The sequence below is a fragment of the Melozone crissalis genome, unplaced genomic scaffold (assembly GCF_028551555.1).
Source record: "Melozone crissalis strain CALT ecotype California unplaced genomic scaffold, PUWL_Pcris_2 ptg000027l_1, whole genome shotgun sequence".
NCBI lineage: Eukaryota > Metazoa > Chordata > Aves > Passeriformes > Passerellidae > Melozone > Melozone crissalis.
Window position 1 is genome coordinate 35,075,947 of NW_026535805.1, and position 20,863 is coordinate 35,096,809.

At 42.0% G+C, this 20,863-nt stretch overlaps 1 protein-coding gene across 1 annotated transcript in view; it reads right to left on the reverse strand.

Annotated features, from left to right (window-relative positions):
• Positions 1–970: 970 nt before the first annotated feature.
• Positions 971–20,863, reverse strand: part of PLAGL1 (PLAG1 like zinc finger 1) — a 44,729-nt gene continuing 24,836 nt past the window's right edge. Inside the window, exons 3-8 of the mRNA XM_054279989.1 lie at positions 12,325–12,480; positions 11,150–11,262; positions 8,750–8,899; positions 5,252–5,371; positions 3,211–3,707; positions 971–2,852 (exon numbers count right to left, since the gene is read on the reverse strand). Of these exons, the coding sequence (XP_054135964.1) occupies positions 1,577–2,852; positions 3,211–3,707; positions 5,252–5,371; positions 8,750–8,899; positions 11,150–11,262; positions 12,325–12,480 (2,312 nt within the window). The 3' untranslated portion in view covers positions 971–1,576. The remainder of the gene's footprint in view (positions 2,853–3,210; positions 3,708–5,251; positions 5,372–8,749; positions 8,900–11,149; positions 11,263–12,324; positions 12,481–20,863) is intronic.

Consider the following 20,863-nt stretch of genomic DNA (forward strand, 5'->3'; position numbering starts at 1 on the left):
TTCAGAAATTCCGTGTCTGTTTCAGATGAAACAGAATCCATTAGTAACTGAGCCATCCACTAAACACATTATTTTTTTTTTTTGTAACTAGTTTGTTAGGCAACAAACTAAATTGTGAAGAGTTTGTTTCTTTGTTTAATAATGTCATCTACTGAAAAATGTGATCTTTACAATTTCTGCTTGTTCATGCATCAGGTACTGTCACACCATGCATGCACAGGACTGTCACACCAACCCACTGTCCACAGGAACTGTTCATGGACAATTTACCCCAGGAAACAACCAGAAGTCCCCATGGTTCTAGTCTGCAATAAACAAAGGCTGGAGTCCAACTGCAGCAGTCCCGATGTTTCTGAGCAGAACCCCCATGAGTAAAATGGCTTCTACCATTATCACACCCACTAATTTCAGCTGACACTCGTCAGGCAGGTTCAGAACCTGGTTTTGAACAAGGCCCAGTGTCAGCTCAGCACCACAGCCCCTCTAGGCATGGACCTGTCCCTGGCTCCTTGGGGGTACCACTTGAGCACAGGCTCCCCTGGACCAGGGCTGGATTTCTGTGAAAGCCCATATTTTCAGATGGTTGCAATTATTCATCATTTCCCAGACTAAATAATGGCCATTTTTATCAACAAAAGGTGAATAAAGGCCCCTTAGGTAGGATGCATTATTTTTTATTAAGTGTTGAATTAATCAAGCTGTTGACCCAATGGGATACCATAAGCTTAAATTTAAGCAAATGTTCAAATGCTTTACTAGAAACAGAGAGAGAGAGAAAGAGAAGTGTCTGACGTCTTGACAGATCCCGCTTTAAATGAAAATTAATGTTTTGTTCTAACTTGAGACAATTCACTTCTCATTCTGAGAACTGCATCTATCCAAGACGGCAGTTCTTACACAGCCATTCAGAACTGGTGGTTATTTCCAGCCCTAGGAAAAAGGCACACAGCTGAACTGCCCGCCAGAAAACAAAATCTAGTTTAACATAATCATAATAGTGATGAACTTCATTGAAGAAAGTGAAACAAGGACGTAAGATTTACTCTTGGAATGATTCTGATTTAAATTAAGGATTAATAAATTTCATTAATTAAGTGCTTAATAGAAATCTATCTGATGTTGATAAATTGTTTGTTACATTTGCCATGTGTACAAATTTGCTGTGATTTATGGCTCATTAAATTGATTTCTTTGTAATTTCCCCCCTCTTCCCAATCACCCTAACCATATTTCTCCTATTGCAGCAGCCATAGTTTTATTGTGCCTGTTATGATACTTTGCTGTCACCGAAGATAATTATTCAGTTGTTTGCATGAAAAGAAACAAAAATATAGAGGGAGCTGAGGGAAACATGTTAGTTCTACTGTTGTCATATGCTAAAAAACTTACAGTATGAAAAATAGAGCTTCTTGTTTATTAACATCCTGAATTTAACTACCATGTTCATAACGTGCTTTGAAAACATCTGGGGCAGTTTTTCTTCAAAACAAAACAAAAACACCCCGGTCCTAACAGATTTAAGTAAGAAGCACAGTCTTAAAAAACAAAAAGGAAAAAACCCCACACAGGATGATGGTTACTTGAAGGCATGGTGAAAGTGAGGCAATGTTACAGAATTTGTAGTGGATGGAAAGGAGCGAGGAAGATGGTGCAGCTGGTTTATGGCCATCCCACCAGCTGCCAGCTGAAGACCTTGCTGCTGGCCAAGGCCATTCAGCCTGTGTGATGGCTCCTCTGAGCCAAACGCCATTGTGATGTCCCCAATAGTGTTCTGGTTGTCACCTGGTGGGAGCTGCCAGAAGCCCATCAAATGAGTGAGATCCATGAAAGGCAGGCTTGCAGGTTCAGCTGCTGCCTCTGTCTCTTTGTGCACTGGGTACTTGTTAGTATCCCCTACAGGCCCTGAGGAAGCTTCTTCCATACTGATTTTGTGAAGAGACTGAGGTTCTGGTAACGGCAGGTCCTCAAGAAGATGCACATTGTAACCTTTAACATCCACTTTTATTGGCAGATTCTTGAGGGCTCCTGCGGCAAATGAGGTAGAACTAAGGTCGTATTTGTTAGGCTGATGAAGGTTCAGGTTGATAGGGACAGCTGCTGAACATGGTGCGGGAGGGACAGCCGGGAGGCTGTCTGCACAGCCCATCCTTTGCAAGTGAGGAGAAGACTCAAGAGGAAGAGCAGTTTGTAAGCTTGACTGGGAATGAAGATGTGAACAGTTGTATTCCTCTGTTTCTGAACTATTCACAATCCCATTTGGCACAGGGACCCTTTCAGGAAGAGGGGACAGCATGCTGGCATCTTCCTTCAGTCTGTATGAAAAGAGTTGGTCAAGGAGACCCACTGAGTCACCGTTCTGCAACCTGCTCTTCAGCAGTTCTTGCGGATGAGTCTTCCTAGTATGGCGTGTCAAGTGGTCCTTCCGCCCGAACCTCTGGGCACAGAACTGGCACAGGAAGTCCTTGCAGCCTGTGTGAACCACCATGTGGCGTCGCACATCCTTGCGGGTATAGAAGTGACGCTCGCAGTGGTCACACTTATGTTTCTTTTCCTTCATGTTGCCAGTCGGCTTCCCTGCATGACTTTTGAGGTGCTCCAACAGAACCTCGGTACCACCAAACTCTTGGGCACACACCCTACAGGTGAGGTCCCCGCTGGTGGCAGCATGAAGAGCCAAGTGTCTCTTGTAGCCTAGCTTGGTGTTGTACTTCTTGCCACACTCTTCACACTTGAAGGCCATCTTGTTGGGGTCATGAGTCTGAAGGTGATTCTTTAGATGGTCTTTCCTGTGAAAGGTCTTTTCACAGTAGCCACACTGGTGAGATTTCTGTGGAGAATGAGTGGCCGAATGCCTAAGAGAAAAGAAACAAAACACAGACACAAAAAAAGTTATTTGTGTTCACATTTATTCTAGTACATTTACTCTTGTAGCCTCAAAACTTGAAAACACTGGAATTCTCAAAGGAAGGCATTTTCACAGCTTATCAGGTTATTAGTAAATCCTACATTTTGGGGAGGGGGAGGAAGGTGTTAATCATAAAGCATAGAGTAGCTTAAAAGGGAGACTAGTCTTCTCCAATTCTACCAAAAACAGTAATAATAAAAACTGAACCTCAGGGATTAACTGTCACTAGAACGCCCCAAAGGAAAAAGATGTCTTCCCCCCCCCCCCCCACCCCCAGTCAAAAAAGAATGCCTTCAGAGCTGTACCTGAGCAGTTTATATTTGGAAATGAAGGCTTTTGTGCATCCGTGCTGGGAACACTTGTAGGGACGCTCCCCTTTGTGCACATAAGTGTGGACTGTGAGTTTGTCAATGGAATCAAAGATCTTCCCACAGAGTCGGCAGGGAAAACTATCTGGCTGCTTCACTTCTTTTCCCTTCAGCAGTGAAGACCGACCATTTCTCCATTTAGGAATAAACCTTACGAGAGCACCACAAGTGCTTCCTGAGCTGGCACAGCTGAACTTTGCAGCAGAGGAACAGGAAATGGTCCCAAAGCATTGAGTAATGCTTTTGCCTAATGATGCTCCTCTCAGTTTCCCTTTGAGCTTGTTTTTTGCTTTTACAGGTCCCAATTTATTTGGTGGTCTGAACCTTGTAGGAAGGGCTCGGTCCTTATGGATGCACTGGTGAGATTCCAGCAGAGCAAAACTTGCAAAAGTGCTTCCACAGCTGGAGCATATCCAAGAGTCTACAGGCTCTTTCTGCAATGAGAACAGAGACAGGTCTTTCTTACTAAACATTCTAAGCAAGGGTCATATTCTTCTCACTCATCTTCTCCTGTGCTTTTCTAAGACCCATCATTGTCTCTGGTGGTATTTACTTCCATGTCCTACCACCTAGGTGTTCAACTGGCAATAAATTCTCTCTAGGAGTAAAACCTCGAAGGTAAGGTAAGGTTGGCTAAATACTGGTTTATATGGTTTTGTTTAGCATTTACTGTAACAGTCCTGAGTTCTTCACCTTTGTTTATCTGTGCTTACTCAATTTCAAAGTCTCTACATTTGTTGCATTTATGAAATTACTCATAAACAGTTGTAAATTGTACTTTTATCCATGGACTGACATAGTTTATCTGCTATTCCAGCCACACAAAAATAGAATGGGTTTCTGTACAAAAATATAGTTTAGCCATACAGATTTCCTTGTGTCTTGGGCTGACTCCATGTTTTACCACATAGCAATGGCCAATGGCTCCAGGAGAGGCTTCCTCACTTAGTTTGACATTTAGCATTAGACTTCCATTAACTGGATAAGAAACACCTTAGGTTTAGGGATCTCAAGCCTATCCTGACTTAAAGCCTGTTTCTGTTTTGTTTTTTTCAGACACAGTATTATTTGGAAGTATTACTTCCATGGAAATAAGAGCTCATCTGGATTCAGTTGAATTCACTTTAAATACTGATATTATAAAAATTCCAATGAAAAACAATTACCAAAAAACTCCTATCACTGATGAAAAATACTTCCAATTAATTCATGACCATGTACCTCCTCAACTTCATCTACCTTTTCTGTAAATTTCTCATAAACTGTCCTTCTTTTCCCTTGCTCTTGGGCTAGCTTGCTCTGGAGAGCACGGTGAGGGTGTATCCAATCCCTCTTTATTTCCAAACTGAGCCCTCCTCTCTGCTAAGACTCGTGCCTGATGCTGTGGCTCTCCCTCACCTTCCTTCTGGGGAGTATTCTGAACACCTTACAAACCTTCTTGGAACATGAATTCCTGGTTCATTTGTATTCCTGGTTCATTTGTTTCACATTCTTTCTAGATTAAGTATTGATTTTCACAGCCATGTTTTCAACACTTAACAAACTTCTCCTATCAGTTTAAGGATTTCTGCTATGATACAGAGGGGAAGGTATTTGAATTAGTAGAGAAGGGTTACTGAACAGGAAAGACTGAAATAATTAGTGGGTACTCTGGCCAATCAGTCAGAGCAAAAGAATGAGAAATGGTGAAAAAAACTCTGAGGCTTGACAGCTTGGTTATCCAAAAATTAGTGCCCATCTTAAGTCTTTCCAATACATCAAGTGGTGCCACTTCTGACTGTATCTGATGGCTCCATCGGATTACAAACACAGGACAGGAAGAACAGCCTTTCTCTAGGTAGCTGCTTGGCTAAAATTGCTAAAAGCACTCTGTGGCCTACACTTACATTACTAGAGTTATACAAACAGAGAAAACATGTAAATAAACCATAATTTACTATGTCTAGTGGTGGCTTCAATTCAGAGTAGAAGTACTTACTGCTACTGGAGGCAAAGGAGAGACATCTGATTCTTCTTTAATGAAGACTGCAGAAGCTTCCATAAATTTGGCATAATCGGCAGCATACCATACTTTCAATTCTGTGTGGGGTTCAATTGGCTGTGAATGGAAAAAAACAGCACATGTTTACTTGTGTCAATTTTCCTAAACCAAACAATAAGAAAAACAGGAGGGGCAGGGGTGTGCAGTGTTTTGTCCTTATCCAAACTGCATTTTTGACTCTGTTTAAATTATTGGTAACTTAGTTTCAAGATTCAAGCACTTTTTGAGCATTACAGCCTGCTTTCTTGATTGACATTTTCTGTTTCTAAAAGTGGAATTGTGTATGCACAGAGTTTTGAGGCAGGGGGCCCTGTAGCAGGAGGGATGCCTCAATGCTCATAACCTTTGCTCAGTGAGATACATTTGCCTGTGATGTTGAGACATCCATCAGTCTTCCCAAGCAGTATCCCATGCCCATTCCTTGATGTCTGGAAGCCCTCTGGACACAACACTTAACTACAGGCAAAGGAAAAATGCCTTGTGAATGCACAAGATGTTGGATGCCTCCGGGATATGTTAGGCTGAGCATGGGTGAAGAGCTGATCAATATGTGCACTGCAAGGCAAATTGGCACCTTCCCCGGGCTGGCTCTGATGTGCCTGGCTTGCTGTGAGCGTGCTGTACTGTAACTCTGCCCTCCTTCCACTGAAGCCTTCCCCCACAGGATTAAAGGAGCCCATAATCTGCAGTCTCCCATCCAGTCATGCTTGCCCAAATCTCTCCTTGGACTGGACTATGACCTCTTCTGACAAATACTTTCAGTCAATAATATAGCAGAGAGAAAAGGAGAGGCATGATTACACTCACTGGCTAAAGATCTATTAGTTCTTTAAATGCAAAGGAGAAAGCTAAACTTTGGGGTCATGATTTATATGACTCCCTGTACACAATTTTCTGCATCTATAATAAACACCAACATTGCTGCAACAAGGGTAGAGCCAAAACTACTGACTGTACTTGTAGTTTTATTTTAACTAAGATAAACACGTGCCACCAAAAAAAAAAAAAAAAAAAGCAAACTAGCCTAGAAAGAGAGCAGCTGAGTCTTATTCCAGAAAACATGACATCATAAAATCCCCTTATTCTGTAATACTGGTGTGGGATTAGCATGGTAGGGAAAAGACAATGTAGATTGTGAATGCAGACAGGTGAGGGGTTAATTGTAGGTTTAATGCTGAAAACTGAATTTTGTATTCCTAGACACAAGCCTGCCTGCCAACTACAACCAGTGTGGGTTGGGTGTATATTTTAGTAACACCTGGCCTAAACAGAAATGGTCTGTCCAGAATTCTCCACTCAATTAAGGACATGAGGCAGAGCCATTAAGGAGGAGGCTCATCATTGTGAGACAAAATGTTTAAGGATATCTGGGAGCTTGGCTTGTGACAGCTGAGACTGATACCCACAAAAAAACTGCACAGCATGACACTGTCACTGCTTTCTGCCCAGCATTCCTAGACCAGCAGCCATTTCCTTAATGGAAAGCTGAGAGCTGGTCAATGTGACTTTGAAGGGAGAGCTAGTGCATCAGTGTGTGAAACAGTCAAGTAATTCAAAAGCTCTAATCTCAGTAAAACTGACATTAAATATTTCCACTACAAGTTGCCTTACTCTGTGCCACCAGTGACAATAAGAGAACTGCAGTGCACACATGAGACTCTCCTGGGATCAGACCAAGAGCAATCATAGATTATTTTTATTTCCCCACAGTTCCATATCTTTTAAAGCATTTATTTCTAAGGATTACAGTGATTAGGTCAGAAAGTAAGCTAATGGTGGTGTCAGAATGCCACTTACACATCTGCTTTAGTAGCTGAAATCTCATTCCTTTGTAAAATAGTGGGGAAAGGAGCCAATCCTACTCCTATCTTAATCTACTTTACTAAAAATGTTTTGAGAAAGTATCTTCAGAATGAGCCCTAAGCCAGCCTCACAGCATGACCAGCAGGGTGTGCCTAAGTGTAGCACAAGGCCATCACATTCACTGACCAGGACAAAATCTGCTGGATGCCACAGCACCCTGAATGATACCGGGACTTGGGAGAAATAAAACCCAAATAATGCCCTATGACCCACAGCACAGCAAAGGTTCCACATGCATCATCCTAGGACACTCTTTGTGTCAGTGTACAGGATGCAACTCCCCATTAATGCCAATATGCAGAGTTCTGCTGAAGTCAGCAGAGAGCTGGTTCAATAGAATTTAAATTATTCTGGAAATTTTAAGTTACTAGTTTATAACAACTACTTCTTGGAAAAGTTCATGCTTCCCAAATACAGTATTAGTAATCCTGTCAATTTTACAAGCATATAATGCATTTCAAATCAAGCAGAAATCTCAAATAATATGGACTGCATGAGAATCTCAAACACAACCTAAATATGTCTCAGGGTAGTATATCTATTTTATATTTTTCTTTTTTTTCTTAATAATTATGTTGATATTAATTTTAGAATCAACTATGCTCCATACTGTTATAAAAGACTTCAAGGTATGAAATGGTATTCTCTCATCACCACTATACAGTAAATATTTTTCTCACTGTGTAGGTGGAGGAACAAAAATAGAATAAAAAATGTAAATACTACTATGCCACAGAAATATGTGCCAATCTTGGATATGGAACTGAAACACTGGATTTTAATTCATAGTAACTACTTTTCACTAATATTAGTTTCTTTTTTAATTTTTATGTTGCTCACAATGATATACAAGCATTATGTTCAACAGATAGATTTCTTTTTCCCAAGTGTGCAAAAGAGTTATTTCTGATTAAAACCAACTCTGCCTAAGAAAATGGCCAAAACAATAAAAACCAAGACTGTATGTTCTAGTCTCATTTATAAACACAGAGTACCTTGTTCTCTCTTTTCAGACAAAGATGCAGTTCAGAATCTCTTACATAAACTGATCATTTCATGGCAACATTGCAGTAGCCTAAGTTTTGCAGTTAAGTCTTCAGATTTAATGAGCAAGGAAAATTGTACATGAAGATTCACTCAACACCTTGTTCCTGAGCACAGGGCAATGTGCTCAGAAAACAATGTGTCCAGAAATGTAATAGAGAAAGGAATTTTTTTGTTATTTCCAGAATGAAGTACTGTAGAATGTAATAATGCCAAATAATCCCACTATATACACCTTCCTGGCATTAAAGAGCATTTAGTTTAAACATTATCAGCAGGAATGCTTTTTATCTTCCCTCAGCTCAGTTTCTTCACTACCCACAGCAGCAAGTACACAACACCTTTTCCTGACAAACCCCATACACTGCTTGCTTTACTACAGATTAAATGACATTAAAGGTGGTATGCAAGTAATGATCCAGTTAGCAGAATGGAATCAATCTGTCATTGTAAAAGAGTTAGTCCTTCAGAACCTTTGTCTATAAATTTCCTTTTGGATGGCAGGTGGAGCAATGTAGGTTTAACTACCTTGACTGTTGTGAAGTAGACTTCTCCACAGTGCTGATAAGCCACAAGAGTCTGTTCTTCTTGGTTCCGGGCTAGCCGGACAAACATCATCCAGTTTCCACAGTCCTCATTGGGAGTGTCCAGAAAGTACTTCCCTCCATCTTTCAACACCTGAAACAAAGTGGGGGGAACAGGACAAATATGATAAAACCAAGTCCTGTATAAAGGCACATTAGTTTTCTTTCATTTGCAATCAGTTATCTATCTTGTCTTGGTCATATGTCCCTTGAAATCATCGTTGTTTTGAAATAGATCACTCTTAATGAACACTGAGTGCAAAAGAAAGTGAAGAAAGAATACCTGCTGAGCACCCTGCTACTAAAATAACTGTAGGTCTTTGTATGTATTTTCCATTTATAGTTCATCATTTTTATGTTATATAAAGATAATATTAAGAACTAAGTGCAGGCAGGTAGAAAGATAAGCTTTATGCCTTAATCTACTTCCTGAGCACTCGATAATCTCAAGCCTCAATGCTACCACATTTTGCATGGAACAATTGTATAGCTTGTGTTAACAAGTCCAGAGAGGTAACATGTAACATAATGGCATTTTAACAGTCTTCTCTTTTTCCTCTTAACAATGCAAAAGTAAATACAAATGAACAATTGTGCCAGAATGATCTTTTTCTTTTTCCTTTACTTCATTCTTCCTAGATTCCCCTCCAAGAGAATGCCCCTATGAGGCAAAAACTACCGACCTCAAACAAGACTACTACTTTTCTGCAAAAATGTCTCAAAAATGGACAGACAAAGCTGCATAACTGATATCAGCACAGTTTGTATTTGTTCTACTAACCACATAACTGAGCAAGTAACTGCAAAAAAAAAGTTGCATTTTCATTGCTTCTGGGAACTATTTTATCTAACTTCATCATGTTTCCGATGAAAGCACCTGCCTGTTGGACAAGTTTGGTCACATACTCATGCTAGGGAGAAGTCAAGGCAGCTACTGCTGTCATGTAGGAAATCTGGGACTCTAATCTCCTCTTCTGAAGAAACAGTCCATTCATCAGCCAGAGCTGTGCTTATCACTGTATACTTTTAAGCAAATGGTGCTGACTGATAGAGGACAGGGTGTGGTTTACAATGGCTTGGTGAAAAGGAAGGAACTGGGTGCTTAGCTCATCCATCCATTGTTAGAGAAGTACATTTTCTGCATTTTTAATAGTGTCTAATCAAAAGACTGAAGATATTTAGTAATAGAGAAGAACAAACCTTTTCTGCTGTTCACATGCTATGAAAATCCCATAGAAGGACAGCGTTATTTTCCTGGCAGATAATTCCCATGATTTCCATGTGCAAATCAAGTTTACAGCAACTACTGAAGTTATTACTACTTTGAAGCTCTCAAACTAAAGTTCAGAAGTATTTCCTCACAACACAGTGTTTTCTAGCCCCAGGCCTCTGGAGAAAGCTCAAATGAAGACACTGAGTGTGTCACAGGACAGCTGCTGCTGGTGCCTCTCTGTTCAGGGGTGAGAGGGCCTGATAGGAACTGCAAACTCTGGAAGAGCCATGATCTGTTGGGAAGTCCTGACACAGGCTGTGGCTTGACCATGGGTTCATTGTATGACACAGAGCTGTGCTCTGCCACGACCCTGACAGCAAAATGCAAAGACTGGGACCCAAAGGACTGCAATCAACCAACTCCCAAGGAATTCCTGTGGGAAAGGATGTCCATGTACATTTGTCTAAGCTGGGCTAGTCCTGAGAGGCCATGATTTCTGCTGGATAAAGTACAAGTAATAGTGTCATGGTCCAGGTGCAACAGTCAATAGTTATGTGTGCAGGAACAGAAGGTACCAGCCCTAAATAACAATCTGATTAAACAAACTGAGGTAGTGCACTGTGCATCAAAGTCTATATATAAATTAACAATTATTACTAATTAATAACAATAGCATTTATAATAATTAAGAAGTGTTTCCCTATCTGTTTCTCCCTACTAAGCCAGTACCTCAGTGCATATTTCTGTCACTCTCACTAACTCAGTGCACAAAATCAAACCTCCCAGTGGTATGGTGCAAAGCACAAATCCTTTTGTGCTACCTGGGAAGAAAGTTCAGTAGCCATGCTCCCTGAAAAGCTTATCAAGAGCTATCAGACTGATAGGCTTAACACCCTAGAAATGGTAAAACTAGAAAGCAGGAAACCAAACTTCTAGAAAACGCAGTATACAGGAACACTTGATTACTTCAGGTTATTCTGTACTGCCTAATAATGTGATTTACACTCATACTTACACATCAAAAGTACAAATAATGAACTAGATCAGATGGCAAATTGACTGATTAAAATACCTAAATAAGTATGAGCTGCTAAAGACACATGCACTCCATAGAAAGGCAGTGGTTTTTACCTGCAGGACTAGTCTGCTCTCATCATAGCAGGTCAGTTTTGTAGACAGTTGACCAACATAAGGGCCAAATTGTGTTCTCTTCTGTATTACTTTCTTTGCAAATACACCAAGGACTGTGAAGAAAACAAAGAGCAGTCTAATATTAGTACAGACATCACAAACTATTTCTTGTATGCTTACAGTTGTGAAAACGGAGACAAAATAGCGCAGAACACATGGATTCTTTTTCTAGACAAATAAACGCACTAAATAATTCTAAGGTGAAGAATCTAAAAAGGATGTAAATAGGTACTGATTTTTTTTAATGGGAACTACATTGAATAAAAAAGTACCAAAAATCCATGACAGGATGTTAAACTGAGTATGCAACACAAATGTGTTGATACTTCTCGATCCACAAACCCACGTTGTCGTAGTTCTCTGCCTTTTGGCATAATTTGGGAGGTTGTTCTCTCCCAATAAGAGTGGAAAGAATCTATAAAAACACAGTATTAGCCTTCTTAATCGTTCTGGTTATTCCACTGCCAGATCAATGGAGTGACAGTGTAGGCATCTTGTCATTCTCTGTCTGAAAAGCAATCTAGGCAGGACTAATTATACACAGGTAGCTGTGGAAAATTTGCACACTAAGAACATCGTTCCTTTGTTCATGTTTGGGCATTTAAACTGCTCTGCTTTCACAAGGAAACAACAGTCTTTCCACAATATGAACTGAAAATGCTGCAAAAGGTAAATTACCCCCCTGTGATCTCTGGAGTTTGCAGGGGGTGGATAAGGGATGTCATTTACCATTTTGTTTCTGACCTTTCATTGAATACTCTTTCCTGTTTTGCATGCTTGGGGAAAAGAGGAAAAAAAGTAGTAATGCATGGTTGTTATTATTAGATACAAATTCAACATTCATTAAACTTGGATTGACTGAACAGAGCTAACTGGTTGTTCACAGCTAAATGTCACACCAGCTCTGGCTAATGTCCTGCCATCAGTTGATGTGTCTGTTACCAGAAACCAGTCACAAAAAACAGTGGCTGACTGTGAGCTTTAGCTGTGCTCAGCTGAAAACAGTCTTCATAATGCAAATGCCCAATGATTATGCCTTGAGTTACTCATGAAAACAGGCCAGTGTCTTTGTCTCCTTTTTTTTCAAATGTGGGAAAAAGAGCTAAAGTACTTACTCTGCTGGTTTCCAGCTCTCAGCTCCAAGACTCGCAGAGTGAGGTAGTGAGGTAGGGTGAGGCGGGCCCGGCTGGGAATGACCCTATCTTTAGCCCTGATGAGTGGTCCGTGGAGTTTGCATTCTCCTATAAGGCTTTTGCCGCAATCCTCACACCCTACAAATCCAGAAAAGGGAACCTGTTACTAAAAATGACCAACTGCTTTCCAATTCTGTCTCTTCTAATTTTGTCATCTTGAGAACACATCTGGAATTACAAATGCTTTTCTTCACATCAGTCTTCTACATTAGGTAGTGAAAAGATTATCTGCAAATCAAAACTAAACAGGGAAGGTTTAAAATAACACCTCCAGTTTCTGCATTCTCTCCTGAGCAAACTGGTGCATCTCGACCTCCAAAGATTTATACATATTCTCATTCAGGTGCTTTTAGAGACTAGGATGGGAGCAAAACTGGACTTCAGTGCCTGCCCAGCTGTAAAGATGAATGTATTTATACAGAAATGTGGACAAAGTTGTTAGCAATAACCTAGGTAAGTTTGGTCCCTTCCAACCTTACCCATTCTGTGACTAAAAAATTCTGAAATTTGCAGAGATTCAAGGAATGCAAGAAAGACTTTGTGTCTGCTGCACTGACCATTCTCAGTAGAAGATGAGACCCTCAGGGTACCATGAGAAATGAGTATGATGGGTCCTACAGCCACAGCTCAGGTGACAATCATGCAGGGGCAGCCTCCTCATAGGCTGCTCTGCCTGTGGAAGCAAGGAAAAGGGGCACACTGCATCTCCCAGCTGTTGGTTCCCAATAATGACATCTGCAGGCTGAACACATGGACCATCCAGAGAACCCGTTAAAGAGAAATACATGTCTGCAAACTGACTTTCCCCCAGCACAGTGAGATATTTTTGGTTCAGTGCAGCTCAAACTGGTTGCCAGGGAAACTCATACAGAGCAGCGACAAAACTGAGCAATGAGACTTTCCAGCAGAAGGTCATCTCAGCACTGGTGTCACACAGGGCGATGGGAAAAAGGGGACTTGTTGCACAAAACCTTTTTATAGACAGTAGAAGCCAAACCAGTGAGCCAACAATGCTTTACGACTGAGTTAAAAAGAAAAGCTGATATTGGTCATCCATGACTACCTCGTTTTGTTTTCCTTCTGAAAACTCTGCTGAGCAAGTCTATTCAGTAAGTGACAATACAGAGCAGAGGAGGGGAGCCAGAACAGCCAGGAGAGCCCAAGGGAGCACTGCAGCAGGAGAGGTGAGGCTTCATCACAGACAGGGATCATAACCAAGGGGCATAAAGGGCTCAGGAGACACTGCCTGGGGAGACATCAGAGATGGTCTTTGAAAAAGGACAGCAGCACCAGAAATGTCATATTCAGGGTACCCCAAAAAGGTTTCTGTTTGTAAATACAAGCAGGCATTTGACTAAATCATGCACCTTGAGAGTCTAGTCCAAAATCTCCCCAGACAAGCCTAAAGTGTTCCTACCTACTGCTTTGGGCTCTCCATCAACTCCAGATGAGGAGATAGATAGACTTGTGTGTTGGTCAGGCTGTGAGCGCTACAATAGTCAGTATTTTTCAATAATTTGTGGACTAATGTGTAATAATAATTTCAATAATAATTTCAAAAATTTGTGGACTAATGTGGAATAATAATTTCAATAGTTTCTTCTTCCATGGCTTCCAGGCTGCACACCTGCACTGTGAATAGCTGAAAAACATTACTTATTTTTGCTACTGCTACAGATAAAGAACATGCCCCCTACAGCCATCACTTAAAATGCACAAAAAGCCCAACATTATAGCTGCCAAATATATTTTTCTTCTTATACATTTGTTTATGTACCCAAAAGCCCTTTACAGCTGCAAGGCTGCAAGAAAATAAAAATATTTCCTTAGTGATTTAACTTAATTAGCTTTTAAATAAATTCACCCTTCTGAGGGCAACAAAATTATGAGGGCTTCCTGAGCTTGCTTGGAATAATAGTGACTTTGTCTCAAGTCAAACAGCTCCTGCTTGGAGAGTCATTGTATGCAAACGGCCGAAACACATTACCAAAAGCAAAATGGAGACAAAGAACCGCTGTTGGAGGAAGGATGTGTCTAATCATAAGTACACGACCTTATCAATCCATGCCATACCTCTGTGATTCATCACTAGCAAGCTCCTGAGCAAACCTTCCAGCTGCCCCAAGGCAGTGCCCACCTCCGAGGCTCCAGGGTGGGCAGCTCCCAGGAAGGCTGGAAAGGGAAAGCAGGGGGGAAAAGGACATCCCTTGAATCAGCTTCTAAATTCTCCATCAGCTAACCCACCTTGGTCCTCCAGATCCAGGACATAAGGTCTGAAATGATTCACACATGGGCAGTAGAGAGGCTCTCCTCTAAATTCAGGAACCGCTTTGCATCTAATGGGGTGTTGAGCAAGGGTCTCCACGCTGAGCAGCCCCACAGACAGCTGCCTAGGCAGCACACCTCAGCAGCAGCAGCAGCAGCAGCAGCACAAAAACATCAGCCAGCCCTGCACCAAACTACCTGCAGAGCTGGAAGCGCTATTAAGCACCTCAATAGCCAGCATGGCCTGGGATTCTGACCGGGCACAGCTGCCCAGCACCTTGAAATATGAGATTAGCTCAGTTGGTTAGAGCATGGTGCCCACAACACCAAGGCTGTGGGTTCAGTCCCTGTACACCTAAGAGTTTGACTTGATCACACTTGTGGGTCCCTTCCAACTCAGAATATTCAGCAATTCTGTGAAATATCCAGAGCTGTCCAACATTTGTTCAAAGGTTTTCTATGTATACAGGTCATGAAGATAACTAGAACGACTTGTTATTAAATAACAAGCATACTGGAATTACATTCACTACACAGCATTTCTCACCCCATACCAACATGATAGTACCCTAACTGCAAATTTATTGTATTCTAAAAATTGCCAGGTGTACCAGAAAAATAGGATTAGAACACTGCAAACAGAATAACTTCAGGAGCTATTGAAGGAAACTAAGATCTTTGTGATTTCTCTCCCCAAAACTAACAGTGCAAAACTGTCAAGTTCACATTCCTTCTCAGAGACAATTACAGGCCAAGTAATGATCCTTTGTGTTTCAATGCTAAATTACAGATGCCATTGACAAAGGAGTGTACATAGAGCCACAGCACAGAGTTTGTAAAGCTCACACAGATTTTATGCCACTTTTTAACTTGGCTAATTAAGTAAAATATATTTTTTCAACAATAGCTTCAGAACACACTCTAACCTGTTCTGAAATAGGGCGCATCCAGCTACGAAACAACATACACGTTGTTGTACTAGCACTAGAAATGAAAAACACTTGGTCAGAAAAATTACTTTCTGCAAAGAAAATTTCTTCTGCTTTTTGCTAGGCACGTTGGTACCTCAACGCTTTTTCAGTTTCCTTGCTCCCTTAAATTGTATTTACACAAATAAAATTAATGGATTCAAGGTCCTGTGCAAACATGCAAGAAAAGTAAAGTAAAACTGCCATTATTCCCCTGCTTTGTTGTGATTTAGATGAGTAGGCAACAAAAAGAAATAAACAAGATTTACAGGAGTTACAAGCTGTTAAAAACCAGACTGTGTCATTTACTACATCCTTAGAAAAACAATGCTATATTGTCCCCTAGAGGGTACTTCTTCATTCTTCCTCTGTCCCCGTAATGATTCTGAAAAAACTCCAAATAACGTCTTTGTATCTATTTGTATATAAAACTGCAGAAGCTAATAGATCTTGCAGTTAAGATTTTTATTTTGCTGGACCACCTGCAGCAGAGGGGAGGCAGGTATACAGAAGAGCCCAGCCCTGGAGCAGGTGCCGGCTCTGACCAGGTTGCAGGAGCGCAGCCACCACCTCAATTGCACAGACAAACCATGGAGGGGCTAAGGGAAGGGTGGGTACACCTCCCCAACACCCCCAGCTGGCACCCCTGCACCTGAATGCCTCTGCTCCCACTTCTCCCACATATTGGGAGGCATGGTTGGCAGCAGCCACCCCCTGGCTTTCCCCTGCTCTTTGGGCCATCACAAAACTGAGACCCGCTGCCCGCAGGATGCGCTCCCACCCTATGAGCTGGCTGGACACTGGTGGCTGTGCTCCCAGAGAGGAGAATGGGCTGTGAGTGTGGCTCACCTGTACCGGCCTCACCATGCTGGTGCTTCGCCCCAGTCCAGGTCTAGTTGACACTTCTCCTTTGCTGCAGCCCCAGCTGCCAGCCTGCCTCGTCCTCCACACAGCTCTGGGGCCACCACGCTGCACTGGGACAAGCTCCCGCAGCCAACAGTAGCCAAGCTGGCACGGCAGCTCGGGCAAGCTGGACTTGAGCACAGTCAACAAACTGGTTTCCAAAACAGCAGCGGGGCTGGAGCACTGTGCCACCCACCCCCAGAGGCACAAGCCCGGCCTCGGGGAGAGCTCATTAGTGTGGGCGAGCAGCCACGGGCTGCGGTTCCACAGAGCCCCGCTGCACAGATAACGGGAGCTATACATAGCCATGCCAGGAACTGCAATCACTGTCCTGACAGCTCACACATGCCACCCGAGCCTCAGCCAGTCAGCAGCAGAACATCGCTTCTTAAACCCAGTTTGCTAAAAACTAGATGCCTATCAGGACCTCCTCCCTGCCTTTTCTCCCACCCCTGCTTTCAAGTGAGACTCTACAGTACCTGAACATTTCAGTGGCCCACAAGATGCCTGCGGTGCAATTACGTCCCCTGTGAAGGCAGAGGTAAATAATTTCTTTTCAGTTGTCCACTTGGAGCAAATGCACCCTGTGAGAAATGATCAGAGGCTGAGCAGACCTTGGCATGTGCTGTGCTGTTTTGCAGCATTAGAATTAGCTCCCATGCGCAGAGGGAACAAAGATCAGTGTACACAAGCAGTTGAAATCCTAGCCTAATTACAATCATAAGATTTGCATAGCAAACAACAGTAATTTATTCCAGAGTAAAACTGTAGCACTCCGTTAGCCTTGTCCAGCCTTTGCAGAGAGGAACGCTGCAAAAACACCTCCTGGATATTTTCTGAAGTACATTGCACAGGCCAGTCTTGGTTCTCTTAGTCAAAGGTGCATGAGGGTTTCCAGCCTGAGGTTTGTTCTGCAGCACTCTGTGCTGGAAAACTTGAAATCCTTGTTCTACAATTTATTTGGCAAAAAATTCAAAGTACTCAATTAGCAAACAGTTATTTTCCCATTATTGTGGGCCACTGACACACATTTTCTCTGAAAAAAACGTTTATGAAAGAAGCCTTATAGCCTAAGTTTGATGTGCAAAACAAAGCTTTAAACTGATTAATAATTGATTCTATTTATATTGAAGTAAAATAGAACTTGTCATAATTACCAGAATTAAGAACAATTTTATTCAAATCCCATTAACTTCTGATATTTTGTTATGCTAAATGGTCTACAGAATGATTTTTACTTGTTAACTGGAAAAACTGATCCCTAGTCCAGCATCAAAACAGGTGAACATTTTCTCAATGTCTCCTTTTCATCTCTTTTCTATGTCATACACCAAAACTTTGTATTAGCAGAGACGTACAACTGCTCAGCTTTGCATGGAAAAAAAGAAGAAATACATAAATCAAGATAGCCCACTACAGGCTGACTTTGCAATCATAATCATTCACCTGGAAAAAGACTGAAAACTTGCACTTCTGTGCATGACACTGTATTATTTGGGAAGCAGGTGCAGTGTTTTCCATAACCCGGCACCCAAAATAACACCATCCTGACAAGGAAGGAGGGGGGAAAAAAGAAAAGGAGGCAAATTTACTCCTGTGTGCTTGAGAGGAAAACTTTGGATTTCAAGCAGAGTTCCCCTGTCTTTGACACACAGAAACCCTGAAGCCTTGCAGCCCCTATCTGGTGGCACCACCAGCACAGAAACTGTGACACACTGCTGGGGCAATATTGGCCCCTTACCGAGGCCTTGTGCTGCCATGCCAAGGCTTTCTGGTGAGAGGACAGGAACTCCTGAGACAGCGGTGAAGGATGAGGAGTCCTGGTCCTGCTCAGGCATTAGTGGCACCCTGCACGTAAATGCCTACTGCTCTTGGGGCCCCCTCCCTGGGAAGGAGAACAGTAGGTGGTTTGCAAACATCCCAGAAATCATTCTGAACATTAAAGATAGTCATGGGAACATGACCTCACTCTACTAAAATGTAAAACTTTAAAAAGGAGTTACTATATTTGGAGACAGAAACAGAGAAAGAGAACAGCAAACATGCCTTACTGCCACCCCACCCCATACATTCAGTCAGACCTGCAAGTCAGGCTGATTCCCTAAAACCCAGCACTGCAGGTGAACCTGCCCCTCAAGCACCCTGACCCAGCCTCTGATGTGCTGTGACACCTTCCCTCACCTCACCTCCATCCTCCCTGTGCTTGTCTTTGCTCCCAAGAAGAATGAAGATTTGCAAGAAGAGTTACACCCTTGGGTTTTCAGCAGTGGGAGATCATCTGTCAAGGCACCTGCTCCTTCCTCACAGCACTATGATCCTGACCAGCTGCTCTTATGGAAGAATGCCTCTAGAAGGGTGGCTCAGCACTTATCTGACTGTAAAGAAACCTCACACAAAGCACATGTCCATTCTTCTGGCACAAGTTCCAATACGTAAATTCCTCCAAGCTGCAGTTTGTATAACAATTTGTTATACAAACACATACAAGATAACAAACACTATGATTCATTACTCGTTCCTAATAGGGAGCAATCACGACGATAATCAAGCTCATCTGGGAACAGTAAGTCTTTCACCTGGTGGGCATGAAGTACTACAACAGGCATAGCCCAGAGGAATTTAAACAGCTTTCAGTAAAAAATCAGTCTCGCACCAATCCCAATGAGGCTTTCTACCGTGCTCGTTTTGTCTAGCAAATCTGAGGAGCAAAACACTTAGAGAAACCTCAAGGAGCACAGCTGGGCTATGGAATTCAGCAGTTCCAGCATGTTCCCATGAAGGCTGTGCAGCAAAAGCACACCTGTGCTCTGCTGCATCTTACAAACTCCACAGAAAAAAGTTACCTTCACTGTCTGAACACCTGAAAAGGCAGTAACTTAACACATCTTACCTGCAAAACTAAAGGAGAAAAAAGCCCCAACAAACCAAACAGGAGGGAAAGTATGTAGGTGCAAACTTCACTGCAATCTGATCAACTTGTTTACCAAAGCTCTTGGTATGTTCATTCATCTAAAAATGACCTGAGGTCAAAAAATTCATTGATTGATTGAAAGCCAATTGTAAAAATAATAATTTTCTAGTTATTCTTGGGATAAAATTTAGGTGTCCCATTTCCAGTACACCACATGGGGTTTGGCTGTTATCAGAACCCATACACATAAATGAGCACAGTTCAAGTGAAGTCACCTCCCGTAGTTTACATGTAATAGCTTCTAATCAGTGCAAACAAAGAGACTTCTCTTTCTGCTGAAAGCTGAGCACATTTCAAACAATCATATTGAAAAATGCAGTTGGATTTTCCAGCGGTTTTGTTTTCCTTCTGTCCCTCTCCCTCCACTGTCTTGGCATGAAGTCATATAAAACTAGATCCAGAAACAGGGAAGAAGGTTAACAGCAAATTCACAGAAACAACTACTACTTTTTATGAGAAAGAACCTGAGTCAGCATAGCATGGTTCTATGAAATGCCAGCAAAAAGCTCACTGAGAGGGAAGCTTTTCTGTTGCACTCTGCAACTCTTCCCCAGCAGCCAGCAGCAGTCCAACCTGCTGCAAGGCTGTGGCTCCTTGTCTGTGACACCTTCTGCTTGCTTTAGGTCTTCACTAGCACTGCCCAAACCATGCTGCTTCTATACTGAAGATGGCAAGACTAAAATCCCCTGTCACAGAAACAGAGACAGCCACCAGGAGAGTCATATTCAAACTGCTCATAGGCACCCTGTGGCTCCTGGACTGCATGTTGGACCCCCTAAACTGCATCTCTCACACCACAAATTCTACCTACCACAGCAGAAGCATTTTATCTATCTCAAGCACTTTCCTTTTGGAGAGATTTTTTGGCAGGACAGTTGATTTATTTTAGTGTGAGATGTTTTAGTGGAAAATGTGAATGCTACTGTGGCAGTTTAACACAGACACCAGAATCATCCATCTTCTGTAATCATACATTTTCTGTAATAGCAGAAAAAACCTCATATAATAGATCTTCCTAAATGCACATATGTATAAATACACATGCACACAGCCACACACACACCACATTAAGTGCACTAATACTGTCAGCAGGTTTATTGATGGCAGGTCAACACCACAGTTTGAACTCTGATAAAGGAAGTGCAGCAATTGTAATAACTAAAGCTTAGTTTTGATTAGTTGAAATATTTCCAAGCCTTGCAACGTTCCCTTAAAAGGGAACCCTAGACTGGGTCTCTCGCTCCTTCATTGAACTTGGTTGTCAGTGGCCAGCAAATCCAGATGTTGTGTTGAAGAGACTGGTGGAAAACTTGGTGAAAAAAGCTACCTCTCCTAAGGAAACCAGCCCAAATCA